The sequence below is a fragment of the Kluyveromyces marxianus genome, chromosome 4, assembly GCF_001417885.1.
Source record: "Kluyveromyces marxianus DMKU3-1042 DNA, complete genome, chromosome 4".
Taxonomy (NCBI): domain Eukaryota; kingdom Fungi; phylum Ascomycota; class Saccharomycetes; order Saccharomycetales; family Saccharomycetaceae; genus Kluyveromyces; species Kluyveromyces marxianus.
In genome coordinates, this window is record NC_036028.1 from 171133 (window position 1) to 188992 (window position 17860).

A 17860-nucleotide genomic window follows, 5' to 3' on the forward strand; every position below is an offset into this window, starting at 1 on the left:
TTCTTGAAAAATCTTTAAAAAAAAAAAAAAAAAAGATCAACAGTGTTACCCGGGGGAGGGCAGGATCGTTCCAAAGCGTTGAGGGCATCGCATGGGTAGTGGAATGGAAAGGAATGGAAGGGAATGGACAGTTCAAAGGGGCAGGAAGACCAGTTAGTTCGTCAATTGATACTCTATATACTTGTACTAGACTATATTTAGCTTGCTGTATCCCGAAACCTGTCTTCTGCAGCATATGCAAGTGTTGAATGCACGGAGTCCAAGGGAAGTTCTGCAGGGTTCGCATAGGGCAAAGCACTTGCAGGGCCATAGGATGATGTTTCTTTGGTTTGTCTTGCACACGACGCAGGTCATGTCGGAGGCGTCGAAGTGGTTTGTGTCGTGGTCGTGGTGGGACATTTCGGAAGGAGGAATTTCGGAAATGACATCCTGCAGCAAGTATGCCTCGTTGTGTTTTGCGAATTTGCGTCTTGTTAGCATCTGTTCATTAGCTAGGGCCTGGTATTTCAGTATGGACCAGGTGGACAAGTACCAGCTCATTTCCTGCGGGGAACTGATGATCTCTTGGATCTGTTGGGGGCCGAAGAGTTCTTCGGCCAAGGTGACTTGTGTATCGGAGGCTAGTTCCTCATTGTCATTATCTTGGTGTTCATCATCATCATCATCATCATCATCATCATCATCATCATCTTGGTATTCATCATCGTCCTGTGGGACGTAGTCCTCTGTGTAGTCTTCTTCCGGAAGTAGGTATTTGTCTGTGTCCTTTTCGTTTTGGACATGGAGGAACTTGACGTAGTTCTTTTCCGTAACGAAATCGTTGTAGTTGCGCTCTGGCTTCTTCACGGCGGCGTCCTTCCGCTTGCGGGTCCAGAGCTTTGCGGTCCATTCGAAAAGGTACCCCAGCATCGTGGTGTACCACGACACTCTCTGTCTCCACAAGGACGTTGTTTGCACGTCCCTTTTGAAATCGAGCTCCTGGATAGGTGGCGGGTCGATCCTGTTCATGTACCCGCTGATCAAGTAGCTCTTGTGCATGGACGTGGGCAACGTGACGTCCTCGAACTCCCTGTGTATGCCGTGTTTCTGGCTCTGTTTCGGATTGCAGAGGAACGTCGCGAATCTCATCACGACAAAGAAGAAATCCTCTTCGCCGCTGATCGCCAAGCTCTCCACCCAATTGCTCCAGAACGAGTGGTACTTGAGCTCCTCGACCCTGCTAACTCCGTCTGACGAGCCGAACGGCGTCGTCTTCCGCACTAGACACGAGAGCTGGTAGCACACGTACGAAAGCAGAATGATCGACACGGAAAGAATCTTCGGGATGTTCTTGAACGCAGAAAAAGAGTATATGAACGCACCGTCCATCTCCTGCGTAGTGAACGCCCGGTATACCATGAACAGCGAGAACGACACGTTCAGCACCGCAGAAAATATGATTCTCCGCTTCCGAATGTCCAACAACTCAACGAAATGGATGATAAACCGGCCCATGAGACACCCGAAACAAGTGTACGCATACATATCCGCTGACGCATCCTGCGCACTTAGCTGGTAAAACATAGAACTCAACTCGAAAAGAGAAAAATCAGATTCTTCCAATGGCTTCAAGTTGCTCGTCGTCGCAATAAACGTCTCGATGCAATGCGAAAGACACACTATTTGGTAGCACCGCGACAAAAACTGGCCCGTAGCCTGTGCACTACCATACAAACCCAGCTGCGCCCCGGTCTGGTAAAGCATGTACCCTATCGTCACCAACCCTGTCAAATGGAACGACACTTTCGCCCACAACGCTATTCTAAGCTGCTGATTAGTGGACCGCAAACTCCCCATATTCACCAACCGATTGAGCACTACCGCTACAAATAAGCACGTAGCCGCATAGCTGGAAACCGAGAATTTCGCAAATATCCAAAAGATATTCGTCTCGTATATCAAATCGTCGTCGTAATTGTCACCACCACCAACTGCCGTAGAATTCATTTCTTCCGGAAACTGTACAGGTGCCGAATTGAACCTTTGCGCTATAGAAGACCCTAAAGATCTCACCGTTCTGTATGGAACATTGACTAATTGGGCATATATCGAACTGCTATTAATGAGGTAGTGATCCGTCTGGTTCAAATACGGGAATTCCACAAATATCGACTGGTTTTGCAAGGCAGAGGAAGGCTTCATAGTGTCGAACAATTCTAGGCCTTTTTACAAACGACCTCAAATAATGGGGGGATTTTATCGTATTTTATTGTGTTTTCACCGGCAAAAACTCTGAGACAGCAATATACACCAAAAGTAGACCTGTTTAGCCCTGTTAGATCCTTTTCCACTAGTTGCAAGTGGCCTTTTATGTGCCATTTGTATGCCATTAGTATGTGATTAGTATTAAATCAATCACTATATGTAAGGAAGAACTGTAAGATTTCGTATACGGGGGGGTCCGGCGTGTCCGGGTAATACTCGAAGAGGGCCAAAATAAAAAAAAATAATGGTTGCGAAGAGATTCGAACTCTTGCATCTTACGATACCTGAGTGTTCCCAACTTTCGTTGGTTAAGATATGGTATCTTGAATCAGGCGCCTTAGACCGCTCGGCCACACAACCGTATTACTTGGAGGAGGGTGGGCGTCGATAGAGTCACACCTGCTCGGCCGGACACGTGATGGGAAACATAGGCACAAGGAATGCACAAGGAAAACACATAGTAACACCACTTGTCCGGACCAGAGGAATCACCAGAGTAGCACAAGGCCTTATCAGAGGCCCCAGAGAAGTTTTAGAGGCCCCTTGTTATGGCCCGGCACTTCTCGCCCGGCGATCGAAGTGCTCACGTGATGCTCGTACACCATGACATCAACACATCTGACTCAATTCCAGCTCCAGCATAAGACAGACAGACAGACAGAAAGAAATGAGCAATGTCCAACAACTTCCACCTCCACTTGAAACGTCTCCCTCCCACTTATTTCGTCCAGTACTATCCCCTGGAACATCGCAAACTCCTGCAATATCTACCAGAAGTAAAAAAACCGAATAAGCCTCCCCCTACCATGTCCAGAACACTATTGAACAGCATCGAAGAACTTCCAGGCGATGCCCTCTTCGCCATTAAACAGCGTTTGGCAGAGGATCCAAGAGACGTCAAGGTCGACTTGGGTATTGGCGCTTACAGAGACAATAATGGCAAGCCATGGGTGCTACCGGCAGTTCGCAAGGCAGAAACTTTGATCCACGCAGACCCATCTTTCAACCACGAGTACTTGGGCATCAACGGTCTTCCGGGCCTAACTTCTGGTGCAGCCCGCATTCTATTGGGCGAAACCTCTAATGCGCTAGCTGAGAAACGTGTTGTTTCAGCACAATCGCTTTCTGGTACCGGTGCTTTGCACATCGCTGCCAAATTCATCAGCAAGTTCTTCCCGGAGAAGGTGATCTACTTGTCTGACCCTACTTGGGCCAACCACGTCTCGATCTTCGAGTCCCAGGGACTCAAGACCGCTACGTATCCATACTGGGATGCTGCTACCAAGTCCTTGAACTTGGAGGGCTTCCTAAAGGCTATCGAGGAAAGTCCAAGAGGATCGGTATTCGTTTTACACGCTTGTGCGCATAACCCAACCGGATTGGACCCAAGCGAGTCTGAATGGGTGCAGATCTTGGATGCATGTGTCAAGAACGATATTGTGCCATTGTTCGATTCCGCTTACCAAGGTTTCGCATCGGGAAGCTTGGATAAAGATGCATATGCTGTTAGACTAGGTGTTTCTAAATTTGCCGAGTCCGCACCAATCTTTATTTGCCAGTCTTTTGCTAAGAACGTTGGCATGTACGGTGAACGTTGTGGGTGTATCCATATCGTGCTTCCAAGACCAGAAACTGGGTCCAGCGGCCGTGATGTGCCTCAAATCGCGAAGGCTATTACGTCCCAGCTAAGTAAGATTACGAGATCCGAGGTTTCGAACCCTCCAGCGTACGGTGCCAAGATCGTCTCCAAGATTTTGAACGACGAGCAGTTGACTGCCCAATGGCACGAGGATATGATTACGATGTCGCAAAGAATCACCAAGATGAGACACTCATTGCGTGACAAGTTGGTCGAGCTAGGTACCCCGGGCAACTGGGACCATATCGTCAACCAATGCGGTATGTTCTCCTACACGGGTCTCACAAAGCAAATGGTGGAAAGACTAGAATCGGAACACGCAGTGTACATGGTTGCTAGCGGGAGAGCTTCCATTGCTGGTTTGAACGACAACAACGTCGAACACGTCGCCAAGGCAATCGACGAAGTGGTTCGTCACTTCCAATCGTCTTCTTCCTCCAAACTATAAGTTTACACAAGTAAATAGGTATCTTATTGTTATAAAAGCAAACACACACATTCTATAAAAATAAAGTAATCTCTGGCTCTAACGTCTTCCAATCTCGGTATGCAAAGTATGCTCTCTAATGAACAACGATGACAAAAAGCCTAGAGTGATCGTCAAGGCGGCGAACCCCATCACGAGCCTGCTACTCTTCTGGAAACACTTTGTGACCAGCGATTGGAGCAGAGGATCGAAAGAAACGTCGAACGAGTTGTTCTCCAAGATCTTGTAGCACCACGCTTTCAACTGTTTGGCCGTGTAGGAGTCCTGTAGTGTCTCATTGTGTAGTATATCATGGAAAAGCGACGCATGTAACCGCGACTGGTAGATCAATCCTGCAAAGGAAACGCCTAGCGTCGATCCAATGGCACGGAACGCATACTGAACCGACGTCACTTGAGCCTGTTGCGACGAATCCACGCTCGCAATGAGCGATAAAAGGGTCACGGTGAGCATGCTGGCGTAGCCACACCCTGGAACAAAGAGCATGAGGTACTCGAAAACCCCATTAGGGTGCGCATTGAAAGTAGATCCAAAAATGACAAGCACTCCCAGAACCGTGATGAAGTTCACGCTGCTAGACAACGTCTTGTATTTCCCAGACCGTTTCATGTATATGCCAGTGAGCATGGACCCAGTAGCAATACCAAAGAAGTTCGACACGGTTCTGACACCAATCTGCCATGGCAAGAAATGGTACACCGTTTGCCAGAACACAGGGATATAGTACGAGAGCGTCATGATCGACATGGTGAAGAACCAGTTGGTGAGACTCGAGGCCAAGACGGTTCTATTGGACCCGAGCAAATGCAATGGCACCATTGGGTGGTCGATGCTCAACTCTGTTGAGACGAAAACGTAACCTGCCAAGCACAGAACCGTCACAAACGCGACCCACGTACCAGACGAGAGTTGCGATGGGTTATCCAACACCGACAATATAATCATAAGCAAGAGCATCGTCACAATGAGACTGAATGAGCCCATCACGTCCACCAGCTCACGCACGTCGTCGATAATCAGCCTCAATGGCTTCTTACTACCATTATTACCGGACAAGCTGATAAGGCCACGGCCCGGCGAATCCTTGGGCAAATGCAACAACACAACGATCATAACACAGCTGAACAGCGACAGCGGCACCTGGACCAAGAAAGCCCACCTCCAGCCCAAGTGCTGCTGCAAAAGAGCCCCGATCAACGACCCGGACGCACATCCAAGCGAGAAAACAATATTCCCCAGGCCCTGGTAAACGCCTCGCTGTCTCAACGGGATGATATCGCTTGTCGTGATCGTGCTTAGCGTCGTCAAACCTCCACCCCCGACACCAGAAATGAACCTCCCAAGGCATAGAACCCACAGACTCTTGGTAAATGGCGCACCACAAATGATGCATCCAACTCCGAAACACAAGTTCGACCAGATGAGCAACGGTTTTCTACCAAAGATGTCCGATAGTTTGCCGTACAACGGCTGGAAAGCAGAGCACGAGAGCAAATACGACGTGGCGATCCACGACATCTGGCTCGAGGCATCGAGATCCGATGCAATGGTGGGCAGTAGAGTCGTGACGATAGTTGTATCCAAAGCGGACAAAAACGATCCGATGAATAGAGCGAGCACGATCCAGTCTTTTTTAATAGTACTGGACTCTAATTCGGAATCAATCTCTGGGCCTTTCAATGGCTGTTGCTCTGGCATAGCCAGGTACCCAGCAGCGGGCGACAATATTGGCTGGAGTTCATTAGCCATGGATGATGTATAGTATGTATTACTTTGCTTTCTTGAAAGCTTATTTCATAGAACCCAGGAAACAGTAAGTAAAAGGTTTCTAGATGTGATAGGTACGCTGGTACAGGCACTAATATATGCTAGAGACACACCAGAGTAAGTATTACTCATCCATGAATCATCCATCATCTTTCATAGATAAAGCTTTCCAATGTATAATAATATTCCATTGTTGAAGCTCATCGCATTGGCAGATTAGGGTTTTCTCCGGCGATTCCGTGCCGAACCGTCTTTTGTTCGGCGTTTGGGCCTGATATGCGGCTGCCAGTTGCCCAATGCGGTATACAAATCCCGAGAAAGTCCGAGCCCTGAAAAGAAGAGGGAATGTATCACGTGACATACACGTGACATACACTGAAAAGGTCTTTTCTCCCAATTGGGACCCCAGCGTGGAGATCTTGTCCCCTGTCGTCCCCTGGAGGTCCCAGGCGCTCCCAAAGACCCCCGTTCTGCCACTTTCCCCCCTTCTTTCCCTCCAACATGGCAAAGGCAATAATTTAAAGATTTAGATTCCAGCTAAGACAAAACAGGTTTTAAAAGATGAGGCCAGCACATTCGATGGATGAAAAAGAGGAAATAGAGGCGATACAGCACCCCTTGGACACTGTGTAACGCGTCGAAAACATTGTAGCGTGGGCCAGGTATACTATATTGGACTGCAAGTGCAAGGAAAATGTCTGTGGATATTCGAAATCGGACCGTTGAGTTCCAGAAAAGGTGTGCAATTATATCGAAGAAGAACAGGAATAGCAATGGGAAGGTAAACGAAGGGTCAGGGTCGAGCGGGCCCAGTAAATCTGAGTTTCAGCAGAAAGCATCGCATATAGCGCACGAAATATCGAATACTGCGATGCAATTGGGGAAACTTTCGCAACTCGCGAAGAGAAAACCGTTGTTGAACGACAATCCGGTGGAGATTATGGAGTTGACGTTTCTGATCAAGCGGCGGATATACACGATTGAGAACGAGTTGATGGAGTTGAACAAGTTGCAGATAGGGACGAAGCAGCATAAGCAGAACGTGATGACGCTTTTGAACACGAAAATGAAGAATATCAGTGGTAATTTCAAGGATGTGTTGGAGACGAGGCAGAAGCTTGAGCTTGAGAATAAGGATAGACTGGAGAGGCTCACGCAGGGGAGCGGTGACGTGGCGGGGGATGGCAGTAATAATGAGAAAGGTAGTGGTGCTATCAATGGACATACTGGCAGTCTGATTGGGCACGGATACAACAATGTGAATCCGTTCATAAGCAATTTAATCGAGGACGAGACGACGAAAAATGCAGCAGCTTCGGGAGCCAACGGGAGCGGCTTGACGCTTCCTCAGGACGGGAATTTGCTTTTGCTCGAGGAGCAGCGGACCGACCAGCGGTACTTGCAGGAGAGAAGCAATGCGATCGAGACGATAGAGAGCACGATACAGGAGGTGGGGAATCTTTTCCAGCAGTTAGCGCATATGGTGCAGGAGCAAGGGGAGACGATCCAGCGGATCGACGAGAACGTGGGCGACATCGAGATGAACATCCATGGCGCGCAGCGCGAGTTGCTAAAGTATTTTGACAATATCAGCAACAACAGGTGGATGGCCGTCAAGATCTTTGCCATTATATTTGTGTTCTTCTTGTTGTGGGTGATGGTGAATTGAGCAAAAGCAGAGTACTGTACATATATATATATATATATAATAGATATATAAGGGAGGGATGGGGCCCAATCACAAGCCCATTTCGGCTTGCAACTCCCTCAATGCACGTTCGTCTTCGTCTTCTTCCTCGTCCTCTTGGGCCTCTGCCTCGGCCTGTCCGGATGCCTTTTCGGGGCCAGAAAGCTTGACGTTGGGTACCGACGGCAAGTCTATAGATGGTTGCGACACTGCATGGGCTGGAGCTGGAGCTCCTACTGCTGCCGCTGCCTGTCCCAGAGACTGCGCCTGCGCCTGCTGCTGCTGCTGCTGCTCCGATTCCAACAGCTCCAATTCCTGATCCAACTCGTCCTCGTCGAGTTCGTCCTGCATAATCAAAGGCTTCGAGATGGCCTCGCTGATTTCCTGGTTCAACTCCACCTGTTCGCGAATCTCGTCCATCGTGTCGTCCACCTTGTCGAGGTCGAGCCCCTTGTGGATGTTCTTCATCGCTGACGCACCTTGCTTCATTGCCTTTAGGGTTTCCAGGTTCAAATTTGCGTTTTCTATCGAGTAGAGCTGCTGTTCGAGCGAGTCAATCTGGGACTGCAACTTGTCGAGCTGGGACTCGTACAGTTTCTTCTTTTTCAAGTACGTCTTTGCATTGTTCTTGTTGCCCTGGGTGAGGGATCTTTTGGCGAGCTGTTGTTGCTGGTCTATCTGGGTCTGCAAATGGGCCTGTTTCTTGTTCAAGAGCTGTATGTGTTCCCTGAGGTCGACGATAGCCTTTTTGGGCAGTTCTTTCTGCTGTTTGGGCGTTCCAAAGAAGTATCCCCACATGATAGGTGGTGATTATCTGGTGCTATTGGTACAATCTGGTACTATTTCTGGTACACTCTGGTGCTATTTCTGGTACACTCTGATGCGGTAAACCTCTAGTTTGGGGCACTAGTGGGGGACCAGATAATATATGGTAGTTTTAAGCTCCTGTAGCCTCTGTATGCCTCTGTAAACCCCTGTAAGTCTCTATAACTTCACTATTCTATGGTTATACCTAGCTTATATTTGATATCAGATATATATAATCATTGTCATGTCGCTTCTCTGTGGGAGAAGGGGTATCTCCGGGTAACGGTGGGAACCCTGGGGACGTCCGGGTAATGAGGCGGACACACCAGCCACGTTACCCGGGGAATACTCACGTGACCACCTTCCCTCTTCGTTTCTTTTTGTTTCATACCCTCTCTTTTCCCATCTTTTCTTTTTGCTCCCGTTCCCGCTTCCAAAGTCGGCCCCCGCGTCGGACTTCGGTTCCCTCTCCGGCCTAATCCCCCCGGAAGTAACCAAAAGTAAGCACCAGTAAGCACCAGTAACCCCCACCCACACACCACGCCCACCCATCCCGCCTGTTTCCTCCTTTCTCTTCTCCCGCCTTCCCTCGCATACACTACCCTTCCTGCTCCACCCGCACACCGCACCTCCACCACCCACCTGCCCATCTCCCGTTCTAGTAATTGCCCGTTCCGGAGATTATCTCTGGGGCCCCCGCTTACATAATCCCCGTCCCGTCTCTCTCTCTCTTTTTCACTTCCAAAGCTTTAACCATAGCACAGACCATCCATATATGATGTATCATATATATACATATATATACATATACATGGATGTAGATAGATGTAGCAGCCAGCATAGTCATTGACAGGTGTATCCCAGGAGTATCCCAGGAGTACACCCCAAGTATACCCCAAGTATGATGGACCACACTGGGTCCGGAACGCAATGGAGTGCGTCGAGAAAAGTTAGCAATGGAAATAGGCCAGGCCAGGGCCAGACACAGACTCAGACACAGCTTGAGAAGGAGTACACGTCCGTGAAGCAGGAGAACGCTAAGCTCAAGGAGGTGATCACGACGCTGAAGCAGGAGATCGACTTGTACTCGCGCGTGGTATCGAGGTCACGTGGTGTGAGGAACTCGGATTCGAATCCGAGTTCGATTTCAACGTCGAATCCAAACTCGTCATCGTCATCGTCATCGGGAGGTATGGGTGTGGGTGTCGGAATGCCCATGCCCATGCCCATGCCCATGGGAATGAGCATGCCCCTAGGCATGGGCATGGGCATGGAGACGCTGCTGGTGAACCCGAAGCGTCGCAAGACGATGTGTCTCGGGAGCGGCAGCAACGTCAACAATGTCACGCCCCGTGTATAGCCAGGGGGAGTCCCCCATGCGTTTCCCTGCCCCTGGTAATGCCCCCAGCAATGCCCATGTAATGTTTTATCACGTCTATTTAATTCTATTTAATCGCCAATATTCTGCAAGTACCGTTCAACTGGTGTCAGATTCCCCAAACCGGGTGGATTCCCGTGGGACACCCGGAAAAATTACGCACACCCAGGTTTATCTTTAGCTTTTCCAGGTTTTTTACACCCTCTCGAGAGGGTACTGCTAGGCAGAGGCGTAGCAGCCGTAACCTCACGCCGGCCCACCAATGCTATATATTAGTGCCTTGGTCATTGCCTTGGTCATTGCCTCTGCCCTTTCTCTCCCCTCTCATTTGAAAAACTGACGCGCGCCAGATAATAATATATTATAATAATATATTATAATATCAATTATAATACCACAATGGTCACCATCGACACAGAAAAGCTTCCCGAGAAGTACCTCGAGACTGCCTCCCCTGGGGACCTAGGGTCCCCTGGGGACTCAGGCGACACAGAGTCCCCCGAAAAACACCTCAGCGCAACCAAGTCCCTCGTCATCAGGAAAACAGAAATCCTCGCCGACCAGTACCAGTCCTGGCCCTACAGAATCGCTCTCTTGTTCTCAGCCTTCCTATGCGCATACGGCTACGGCTTGGACGGAACCCTCAGAAACGTCTACACCACTTACGCTACTTCCTCATACCAAACCCATTCCTTGCTCTCAACAGTCAGCGTCATCAACCTCGTCATCGCAGCCGCAGCACAGATTTTTTACGCAAGATTATCCGATGTCTTCGGTAGACTGACACTGCTCATCGTGTCCATCGTATTCTACTCTGTTGGAACTATCATCCAATCGCAGGCTTACGATGTGCAACGTTACGCCGCTGGTGCCGTTTTCTACAACGTAGGAATGGTGGGGGCCGTGTTGCAAGTCATTTTGATCTTGTCGGATTTCTCCTCCATGAGATGGAGACTCTTGTACACGTTCGTGCCCTCATGGCCATTCATCATCAACACCTGGATCTCAGGTAACATCGTGTCTGCCGCGAACCCGCTCGACAACTGGTCGTGGGATATCGCCATGTGGGCGTTCATCTTCCCATTGTCGTGTGTACCATTGGTCGCGTGCATGTGTCACATGCGGTGGAAGGCCCGCAAGACAGAGGAGTGGAAAGAGCTCAAGATCGAGCAGACTTACTACCAGAAGCACGGGCTCGTGTCCACTTTGGTCCAATTGTTCTGGAAACTGGACGTCGTGGGTGTCACGCTGTGTACCTTGGCGTTGGGGTGCATTCTAGTGCCATTGACCGTCGCTGGTGGTGTTTCGCACAAGTGGAACCAAGGACGCATCATCGCGCCATTCGTGCTTGGATGGGTCGTTCTGTTGCCCATGTTCATCGCTTGGGAGAGCAAATGGGCTCGTGAACCCATTGCGCCAGCCAAGATGCTCAAAGACCGTGGGATCTGGTCCGCCTTGGCGATCCAATTCTTGACGTATTTCGTGTACCAGATGGCCGCAGGTTATCTCTACACCATATTGATTGTTGCCGTGGACGAGTCCACCAAGGCAGCCACCAGAATCACAAGCGTGTACAGTTTCACAGCAGCTGTTGCGTCGCCATTTTTCGCATTCTTCGTGGGCCAATTCAAGCCCAAGTCCGGAGTAAGACGCTTGAAACCATACATCGTCGTGGGTGTCGGGTTCTGGTTGATTGCAATGGGTATCCTGTACCATTTCAGAAGCGGTAAGGATTCGGATAAAGGTATCATTGGTGCGTTGTTCTTGTGGGGCTTGAGCAGCACTTTGTTCACGTACCCAATCACCGTTTCGATCCAGTCCATCACCTCGCATGAGAACATGGCTTCCGTTACCGCATTAAGTTACACCGTTTACCGTGTTGGTGGTGCCGTTGCCTCGGCATGTTCCGGTGCCATTTGGACGCAATTGTTGTATGGGAACTTGTTGAAGCAGTTGGACGGTGACGCCGCATTGGCCAAGTACGCTTACGGCTCTCCGTTGGCATTTGTTACCGAGCATCCTTGGGGCACGGCTACAAGACAAGCCGTGGTTCGTTCGTACAGGTACGTGCAGAAATACGAGGTGCTTGTTGCGCTAATCTTTTGCGTGCCCATGTTCTTCTTTGCAATGTGTTTGCGCGACCCGCCATTGACCGATGAGCAAGCGCAAAAGAACTTGAAGGAGGGCGAGTACGTCCAGACTGAGGACGGAGACCCAATTGCCGAATGGATCAGCCAGAAGTGGGGCAAGTTGAGGTAGGTATGAGGCCTGGTACTGCTACTACTTGTGTTCCAAAATAGTATATTTAGCGAAATTTAGGTATATATATGATACATACACACAGACATCATACATGTATGCAGCAATAAAAAGGGTAGAAATAATACCAGAGGGTAGAAATAATACCAGAAGTGAATGGGGAGGGGAGAGGCAGGACATTTAGCCAATTTATAAAGTCTATCTATCATGTTGTGTTGTATTGGCTTTTTAATCTTTGTCCTTGTCCTTGTCTTGTCTAATTTAGCAGACGCATCGTCACCTCAAACGCAGCAAAAGTGGCACCGTTCACAGGCAACGACCGTAGCATCGTGGGCGTGAACCCCTTGGTGAACGCACGCAATCCACGCTCCTTGTATATGTTCTTGGCCACTTGCACCACGTTCGTCCCGTATGCCGGGTTCTTGAGCTTGTCCGCTTGCATGACAGACTTCACCACATCAAACGGATACGTCATCGCCCAAAAGCACGCTCCAGAAACAGCTCCAAACAAACACGCTTTCCAAGCAGAAATCTGGTCCCGGCGCAGACCCAAGCTGAGCTGCCACCCGATCAACGTCTCGTACGTCAAGAAGTACACACCAAACCCATGCGATGTCCGCATCAGCGTCGCACTAAATCCACGCATCAAAGCGCCCTCTTTCAAAAGCTTCCCCGTACAATCCAGCGTGCTCTTGTACTGCGCATTCGCCAACGCCTCCTTCTGCAACTGCATCCGGATCCTAACATGCTCAATTGGGGTCGCTAGCACTGCGTTCGCAGACCCACTCACGAACCCACACGTATAGTACTGTCCTAGCGATAGCGAGTTCTCAAACCGACCACGTGACCTGTTGATGTCCTTGAACATCCGCTTCATCGCCTCGTTCACACCGAACTGGCACGACACACAAGCACCAACACCCACTAGCGGCGCCATCGTGCCCTTGTAGAACCCGCGCAAACCCTCGTACCGCACAAGGTCCGCAATCGCTTCCCATGCAGTCGTGTTCCCGGGCATCGTCTGCAACCGCACCTTGATAATATCGAATGGCTGGCCCACTAGCACCTGCGCAACTCCTCCCACGGTCCCAGAAAACACATCCTTCACCGTCTTGTTGAAACCATGGATTTCCGTCAAGTCATCAACCACCTGGGGCGACACAAAGAGTTCTTCAGACATCACTTGCTGGCTGTCCATCTTTCTTCTATACAATTACAAAGCTAACTGCTACTAGAGGGCTCCCACCTGGGACATACATAGGCTAGTGCACCAACACCTATGGCAAGGGAGAGGGACGTTTCCTCGGCAAAGGTCCATACCTTTTTCGCTTTTATAATTTGATGCGATGCGATGAGATGTGTAATCAATCAATCAATCTATCAAAAACCTCTACTAACAACAAACAAGCACCTCTTCTCTACAAGAAAGAAAGCGGTTATCGGAAGCCGTTGTTTCTACACTGCTGCCTGCCTGCCTGCCTGATATAGCAGTACCAAGCGAGGCGGAACGAAGAGTATTACATTCGCTATACCTCTTTCTATGCTGCTCTTTGTTGAGTTACAGCCAGTTTCCAGTTAGTTAATCGATGTGAGAAGTCAAGAAGTCAAAAAGAGGGAAAGAGGGAAGGGAAAGCGCACATTAAAGTGCGCGCGATGGGCGATGCGATCTCCGTGTACGAAATTGCTTTTTGTGTCTTGTTTTTGCGGGCTTCCCTTTTGTGGGTGCGGGCGTGTCTGTGGGTGGGACGCAGGGTGCCTGTGGCTCGAGGCGGGTTCTGCGCGGGTTCTACGCGGGTTCTACGCGGGTTGTAGGTTGACTTTTTTTTTTTGTGGTACATTGTATTGTTTACACAAGGGACGGGGAGCGAGGAGCGCTTGATAAAGTGCGCTGTGGCTACGGGGTGTTACCCGGGGTACCCGCTTCCAGGGGGGGGGTCGCGCGGCTCCAGACACCCTTCTTGGTATCTGAGGTTACCCGGGTGACGTGATGGAGATCCTCTCTTTACCATGCTATATGCTATCAGTGGGAACGATCAGACTCCACTCTTGCCAGTGGAAAGGATCAGCCTCCACTCTTGCCATTGCCATTGCCAGTGCCAGTGCCAGTGGAGTGATGTGTTAGGGACGGTAAGGGGTGTGGTAAGGGGTGGTAAGGGGTGGTAGATAAGCGGTGATTCCCATCGCAATGGGACCACCATTTACGACTCAGCAGATAGATATGGATAGAGATGGATAGAGATAGATAGAGATAGATAGATAGATATATTTATTTATTGTCACGTGATGTCTAATAGGTGTCTATTAACTGACTATTAACTGACTATACCCTCCCTAGTGCATCGATGCCGCGACGTGGAAGCCCAGGAACGCGCACGCGATTTGGACCACCGTTTCCAGGACGCCTGCCTGGTCCGGGCCGCCAGCCTCGCCCAAAAGCTCCGGAATCACGCCCACCGTGCTCGTGTAGATGAACCCTCCGCAGCTCATCGCGCTGACAAGACTGGACCACGCACCAGTGGCACTCCCAGTGCCACTGGCACTGGCACTGGCACTGGCGCTAGCAGTACCAGCACCACCTGCCTCGTTCAACATGCACCCAATGGCAATGCCGGCAAGAGATCCGAGGCACGTGACCATCTCCGACCGCACCGCCTGTCCAAACGACATCCCGCTCGACATCTTCACGGCAAAGTCCCCGAGCTCGTGCGGCACCTCATGCAGCGCGAGCGCGATAAACGTCATGCTGCCCGCGTGTTTCGAAGCGTAGAATGAAGACGCAAGCGTGAGCCCGTCCATCGCCTTGTGGATGCTCTCCGATACCATGTTGAGGTAAGTACTGGCCCTGAGAGATGTCTTTTCCTCTTTCTTCTCCTTCTCATTCTCACTGGCGTGAGAATGCGAATGCGAATGCCCATGCCCATGCCCATGCCCATGGCTGTCTCCCCCAAGAACACGCATCATCTTGTCCATAACCATAAACGCAACAATCCCCCCGAAAATCCCATACCCAACTCGCAAATCGCTCTCCTCCCCGTGCCCGTACAACTCAGGAACAACATGCAACAACACGTCCCCCAAAATACCCCCCATCGCAAACGGAACCATCATCCTCACCATCCGAGTCCCACCTCTTTGAAACCCAGGCAAAACCATCACTAGCAAACACGGAAGCAACCCCAAGTACACACTCGCAAGCACACTATTGTACCTCGCCCCAAATGGGAACGCCGCTTGCACCAATTGAGTGTACTGGCTGTGGAAATGTCCACCATTCCCATGGCTGTGGAAGTGTCCATCTTTCCCATGGCTGTGGCTATGGTGCGCATCTACCCCACCTATTAACCCAATTGCTCCGATAAAAACGTCACTCAACATACTCATCTCCCTGTACCCCCAACCTGCTGTCTAGTTGGAGCCAATACCCCTTCTAACGCCTACCATTCAGAGATCAGAGACACAGGTGTGTCTTCTTCTTCTCGAGCGATATATTGTAACTGTTTAAATATCAACCCGGGAACCATGTGTCACGTGACTGAAAAGTTTAGACCCAAAACTTATTACCACTAGCACTAGTAGTGACAAGTTTGGACACACAAACTTGGGGTAATAATAGTGGTAGTACCACCACCACCACCACCACGCCATGCCTCCACTAAGTGCCGTTAGAGTAGCCTCGAGAGCCCAGCCAACAAAGAACGTCGTCGTCGTTTTCCATGGCCTAGGCGACTCCGGCTCAGGCTGGACCTTCTTGGCAGACTTCTTGCAACGCTCGCCAGCATTCGCTCACACCAGATTCGTCTTCCCAAACGCTCCAAACATGCGCATCGACGCAAACGGCGGTATGCTAATGCCAGCCTGGTTTAACCTCTACGATTGGGAGAATCCAGAAGCCAGGATCGACGTCCAGGGCATCACTGACTCGCTAAAAGTCGTCGATTCCTACGTGCAAGAGCAGATCGACAGTGGCATCCCAGCGGAAAATATCATTCTAGGAGGATTCTCACAGGGTGCTTCGCTAGCTCTCGCCAGCACAGTCACTTCGCCTCACAAACTAGGTGGGTTCTTCGCCCTTTCAGGGTTCATGGGACTCAAGAAACACGATCTCGAGCCATTGGCTAAGAATCTAAACCAGACGACGCCTGTGTTCCACGGCCACGGGACCCAGGACCCCGTTATTCCAATCCACTACGGTCTAGAAGCCAAGAACTTCTTCGAGAAACAGTTCCATCTCTCGGAATATGAATTCAAGGCCTACAATGGAATGGCGCACTCTACGTCGCCAGAAGAAATGCAAGATCTCGTCCAGTTCCTGCTCAAGATTATTAAATAGGGGCCTTCTACAGCCGATGATGTGTGTATGTATGTATGTAAGTGCCCGCTTCCCTCCCTGGTCCTGTCTCTCCAGACTAGAAGCCTTCTTCCCACATACATAATTTAAAGGTTTAGTTTAAAGCATTAAAATAAAGTAAGAAAACTTGATTTAACCAACTAGAAACCAAAAGAAGGGAAAACAGGAGGCAAACAGGGGGCAAACAACGCTGTTAGACGCGTGATTTCGAGATTGGAGAACTGGTCTGAACTATAGCATCATGTCGCTACCGCTTAGACCGTTGTCTTTGGACGTGAATACCAAGCAATTGGATTCCAAACAGAAGAAGTACCACCAAGCAGTGGAAAAGGCACTCCATCTTTTCGATTCTGTGACTGAATGGGCGGACTATATCAGCAGTTTGGGTAAGCTACTCAAGGCATTGCAAAGTTGGGCACCGAAATTCCAGAATGTGAAGTACTACGTTCCGTATCCGTACCAGGTGGCCCGAAGATTGTCATCGTCGCTTTCGCCCAATCTTCCATCGGGAGTGCACTTGAAGGCATTGGAGGTGTACAGCTACATATTTGAGAAGATTGGGCCCGAGACTTTGGGGAAGGAGGTTAATATTTGGATTGGGGGCATTTTGCCTCTCATGTCGTACGCTTCTATATCGGTGAAACACCCGTTAATCGATCTTTACGAGAAGTATATCGTGAGTCTTCCTTCGGCGACGTTGAAGATTATAGTGAAGCCATTGTTGGCGAGTCTATTCCCTGGTATTGACGATGAGAGTAGTGAGTCTCAGGCTAGCGTCATGAACTTGATCGAAACGCTTTATGCGAACCTTGACGATGCGTCTTTATTCTGGCAGAGCTGTTTTATTATTATCATTAACAACAAGGACAGAAGGCTTGGTGCTGTGGTTTGGCTAACGAAAAAGTTGCCATCCTTGAACGCTGTGCCTCATTTGGCAGCTAAGGGCAAGCAAGATGGGACTGAGACTGCGGCTGGGTCTGGATCTGGATCCGGACCCGCTCCCAGCGACGGTAATACAGATACAGATACGGCGGATGTAGATGCAGGATTAGATTCCAAAAGCGAACAGGAAAGGAAACAGTATGCGCTTTCTTTGTTGCTAGACGAATCTAAACCTGTGGTTACGCCAGAACCTGGCCTTCTAATACGGTCATTCGTGAAGTGTCTCGATGACGACAACGAAATCTTGATCCAAAGGGGAATTCTAGATCTACTTTTGCAGCGTCTCCATTTACACTCACCAC

General features: G+C 49.8%; 9 protein-coding genes and 1 non-coding gene across 10 annotated transcripts; 4 read left to right on the top strand and 6 right to left on the bottom strand.

Moving 5' to 3' along the window:
* Positions 1-186: 186 nt before the first annotated feature.
* On the bottom strand, positions 187-2181 carry ASI1 (putative ubiquitin-protein ligase ASI1; the record flags this gene model as incomplete). Its single annotated transcript, XM_022819359.1, has 1 exon — positions 187-2181. One exon carries the CDS (start codon positions 2179-2181, stop codon positions 187-189), a length of 1995 nt encoding a protein of 664 aa, XP_022675933.1.
* Positions 2182-2489: 308 nt separating this feature from the next.
* Positions 2490-2604, bottom strand: KLMA_R404. Its single transcript has 2 exons — positions 2568-2604; positions 2490-2534 (listed from the first exon to the last, which is right to left on the bottom strand). It is a non-coding gene; the product is annotated as a tRNA-Leu (tRNA).
* Positions 2605-2918: 314 nt separating this feature from the next.
* AAT2 (aspartate transaminase AAT2) lies at positions 2919-4331 on the top strand (the record flags this gene model as incomplete). Its single annotated transcript, XM_022819360.1, has 1 exon — positions 2919-4331. One exon carries the CDS (start codon positions 2919-2921, stop codon positions 4329-4331), a length of 1413 nt encoding a protein of 470 aa, XP_022675934.1.
* A 78-nt stretch (positions 4332-4409) lies between these two features.
* fnx1 (multidrug resistance protein fnx1) lies at positions 4410-6119 on the bottom strand (the record flags this gene model as incomplete). Its single annotated transcript, XM_022819361.1, has 1 exon — positions 4410-6119. One exon carries the CDS (start codon positions 6117-6119, stop codon positions 4410-4412), a length of 1710 nt encoding a protein of 569 aa, XP_022675935.1.
* Positions 6120-6831: 712 nt separating this feature from the next.
* SED5 (t-SNARE syntaxin) lies at positions 6832-7806 on the top strand (the record flags this gene model as incomplete). Its single annotated transcript, XM_022819364.1, has 1 exon — positions 6832-7806. The coding sequence occupies one exon, from the start codon at positions 6832-6834 to the stop codon at positions 7804-7806; it is 975 nt and encodes a 324-aa protein (XP_022675936.1).
* A 69-nt stretch (positions 7807-7875) lies between these two features.
* SNF7 (ESCRT-III subunit protein SNF7) lies at positions 7876-8622 on the bottom strand (the record flags this gene model as incomplete). Its single annotated transcript, XM_022819365.1, has 1 exon — positions 7876-8622. One exon carries the CDS (start codon positions 8620-8622, stop codon positions 7876-7878), a length of 747 nt encoding a protein of 248 aa, XP_022675937.1.
* A 1786-nt stretch (positions 8623-10408) lies between these two features.
* Positions 10409-12268, top strand: ARN2 (ARN family MFS transporter; the record flags this gene model as incomplete). The annotated part of the gene is made up of 1 exon (XM_022819366.1): positions 10409-12268. The coding sequence occupies one exon, from the start codon at positions 10409-10411 to the stop codon at positions 12266-12268; it is 1860 nt and encodes a 619-aa protein (XP_022675938.1).
* A 256-nt stretch (positions 12269-12524) lies between these two features.
* YMC1 (carrier protein YMC1) lies at positions 12525-13466 on the bottom strand (the record flags this gene model as incomplete). Its single annotated transcript, XM_022819367.1, has 1 exon — positions 12525-13466. The coding sequence occupies one exon, from the start codon at positions 13464-13466 to the stop codon at positions 12525-12527; it is 942 nt and encodes a 313-aa protein (XP_022675939.1).
* A 1133-nt stretch (positions 13467-14599) lies between these two features.
* On the bottom strand, positions 14600-15649 carry YKE4 (Zn(2+) transporter YKE4; the record flags this gene model as incomplete). The annotated part of the gene is made up of 1 exon (XM_022819368.1): positions 14600-15649. One exon carries the CDS (start codon positions 15647-15649, stop codon positions 14600-14602), a length of 1050 nt encoding a protein of 349 aa, XP_022675940.1.
* A 262-nt stretch (positions 15650-15911) lies between these two features.
* On the top strand, positions 15912-16598 carry TML25 (palmitoyl-(protein) hydrolase; the record flags this gene model as incomplete). The annotated part of the gene is made up of 1 exon (XM_022819369.1): positions 15912-16598. One exon carries the CDS (start codon positions 15912-15914, stop codon positions 16596-16598), a length of 687 nt encoding a protein of 228 aa, XP_022675941.1.
* Positions 16599-17860: the final 1262 nt, after the last annotated feature.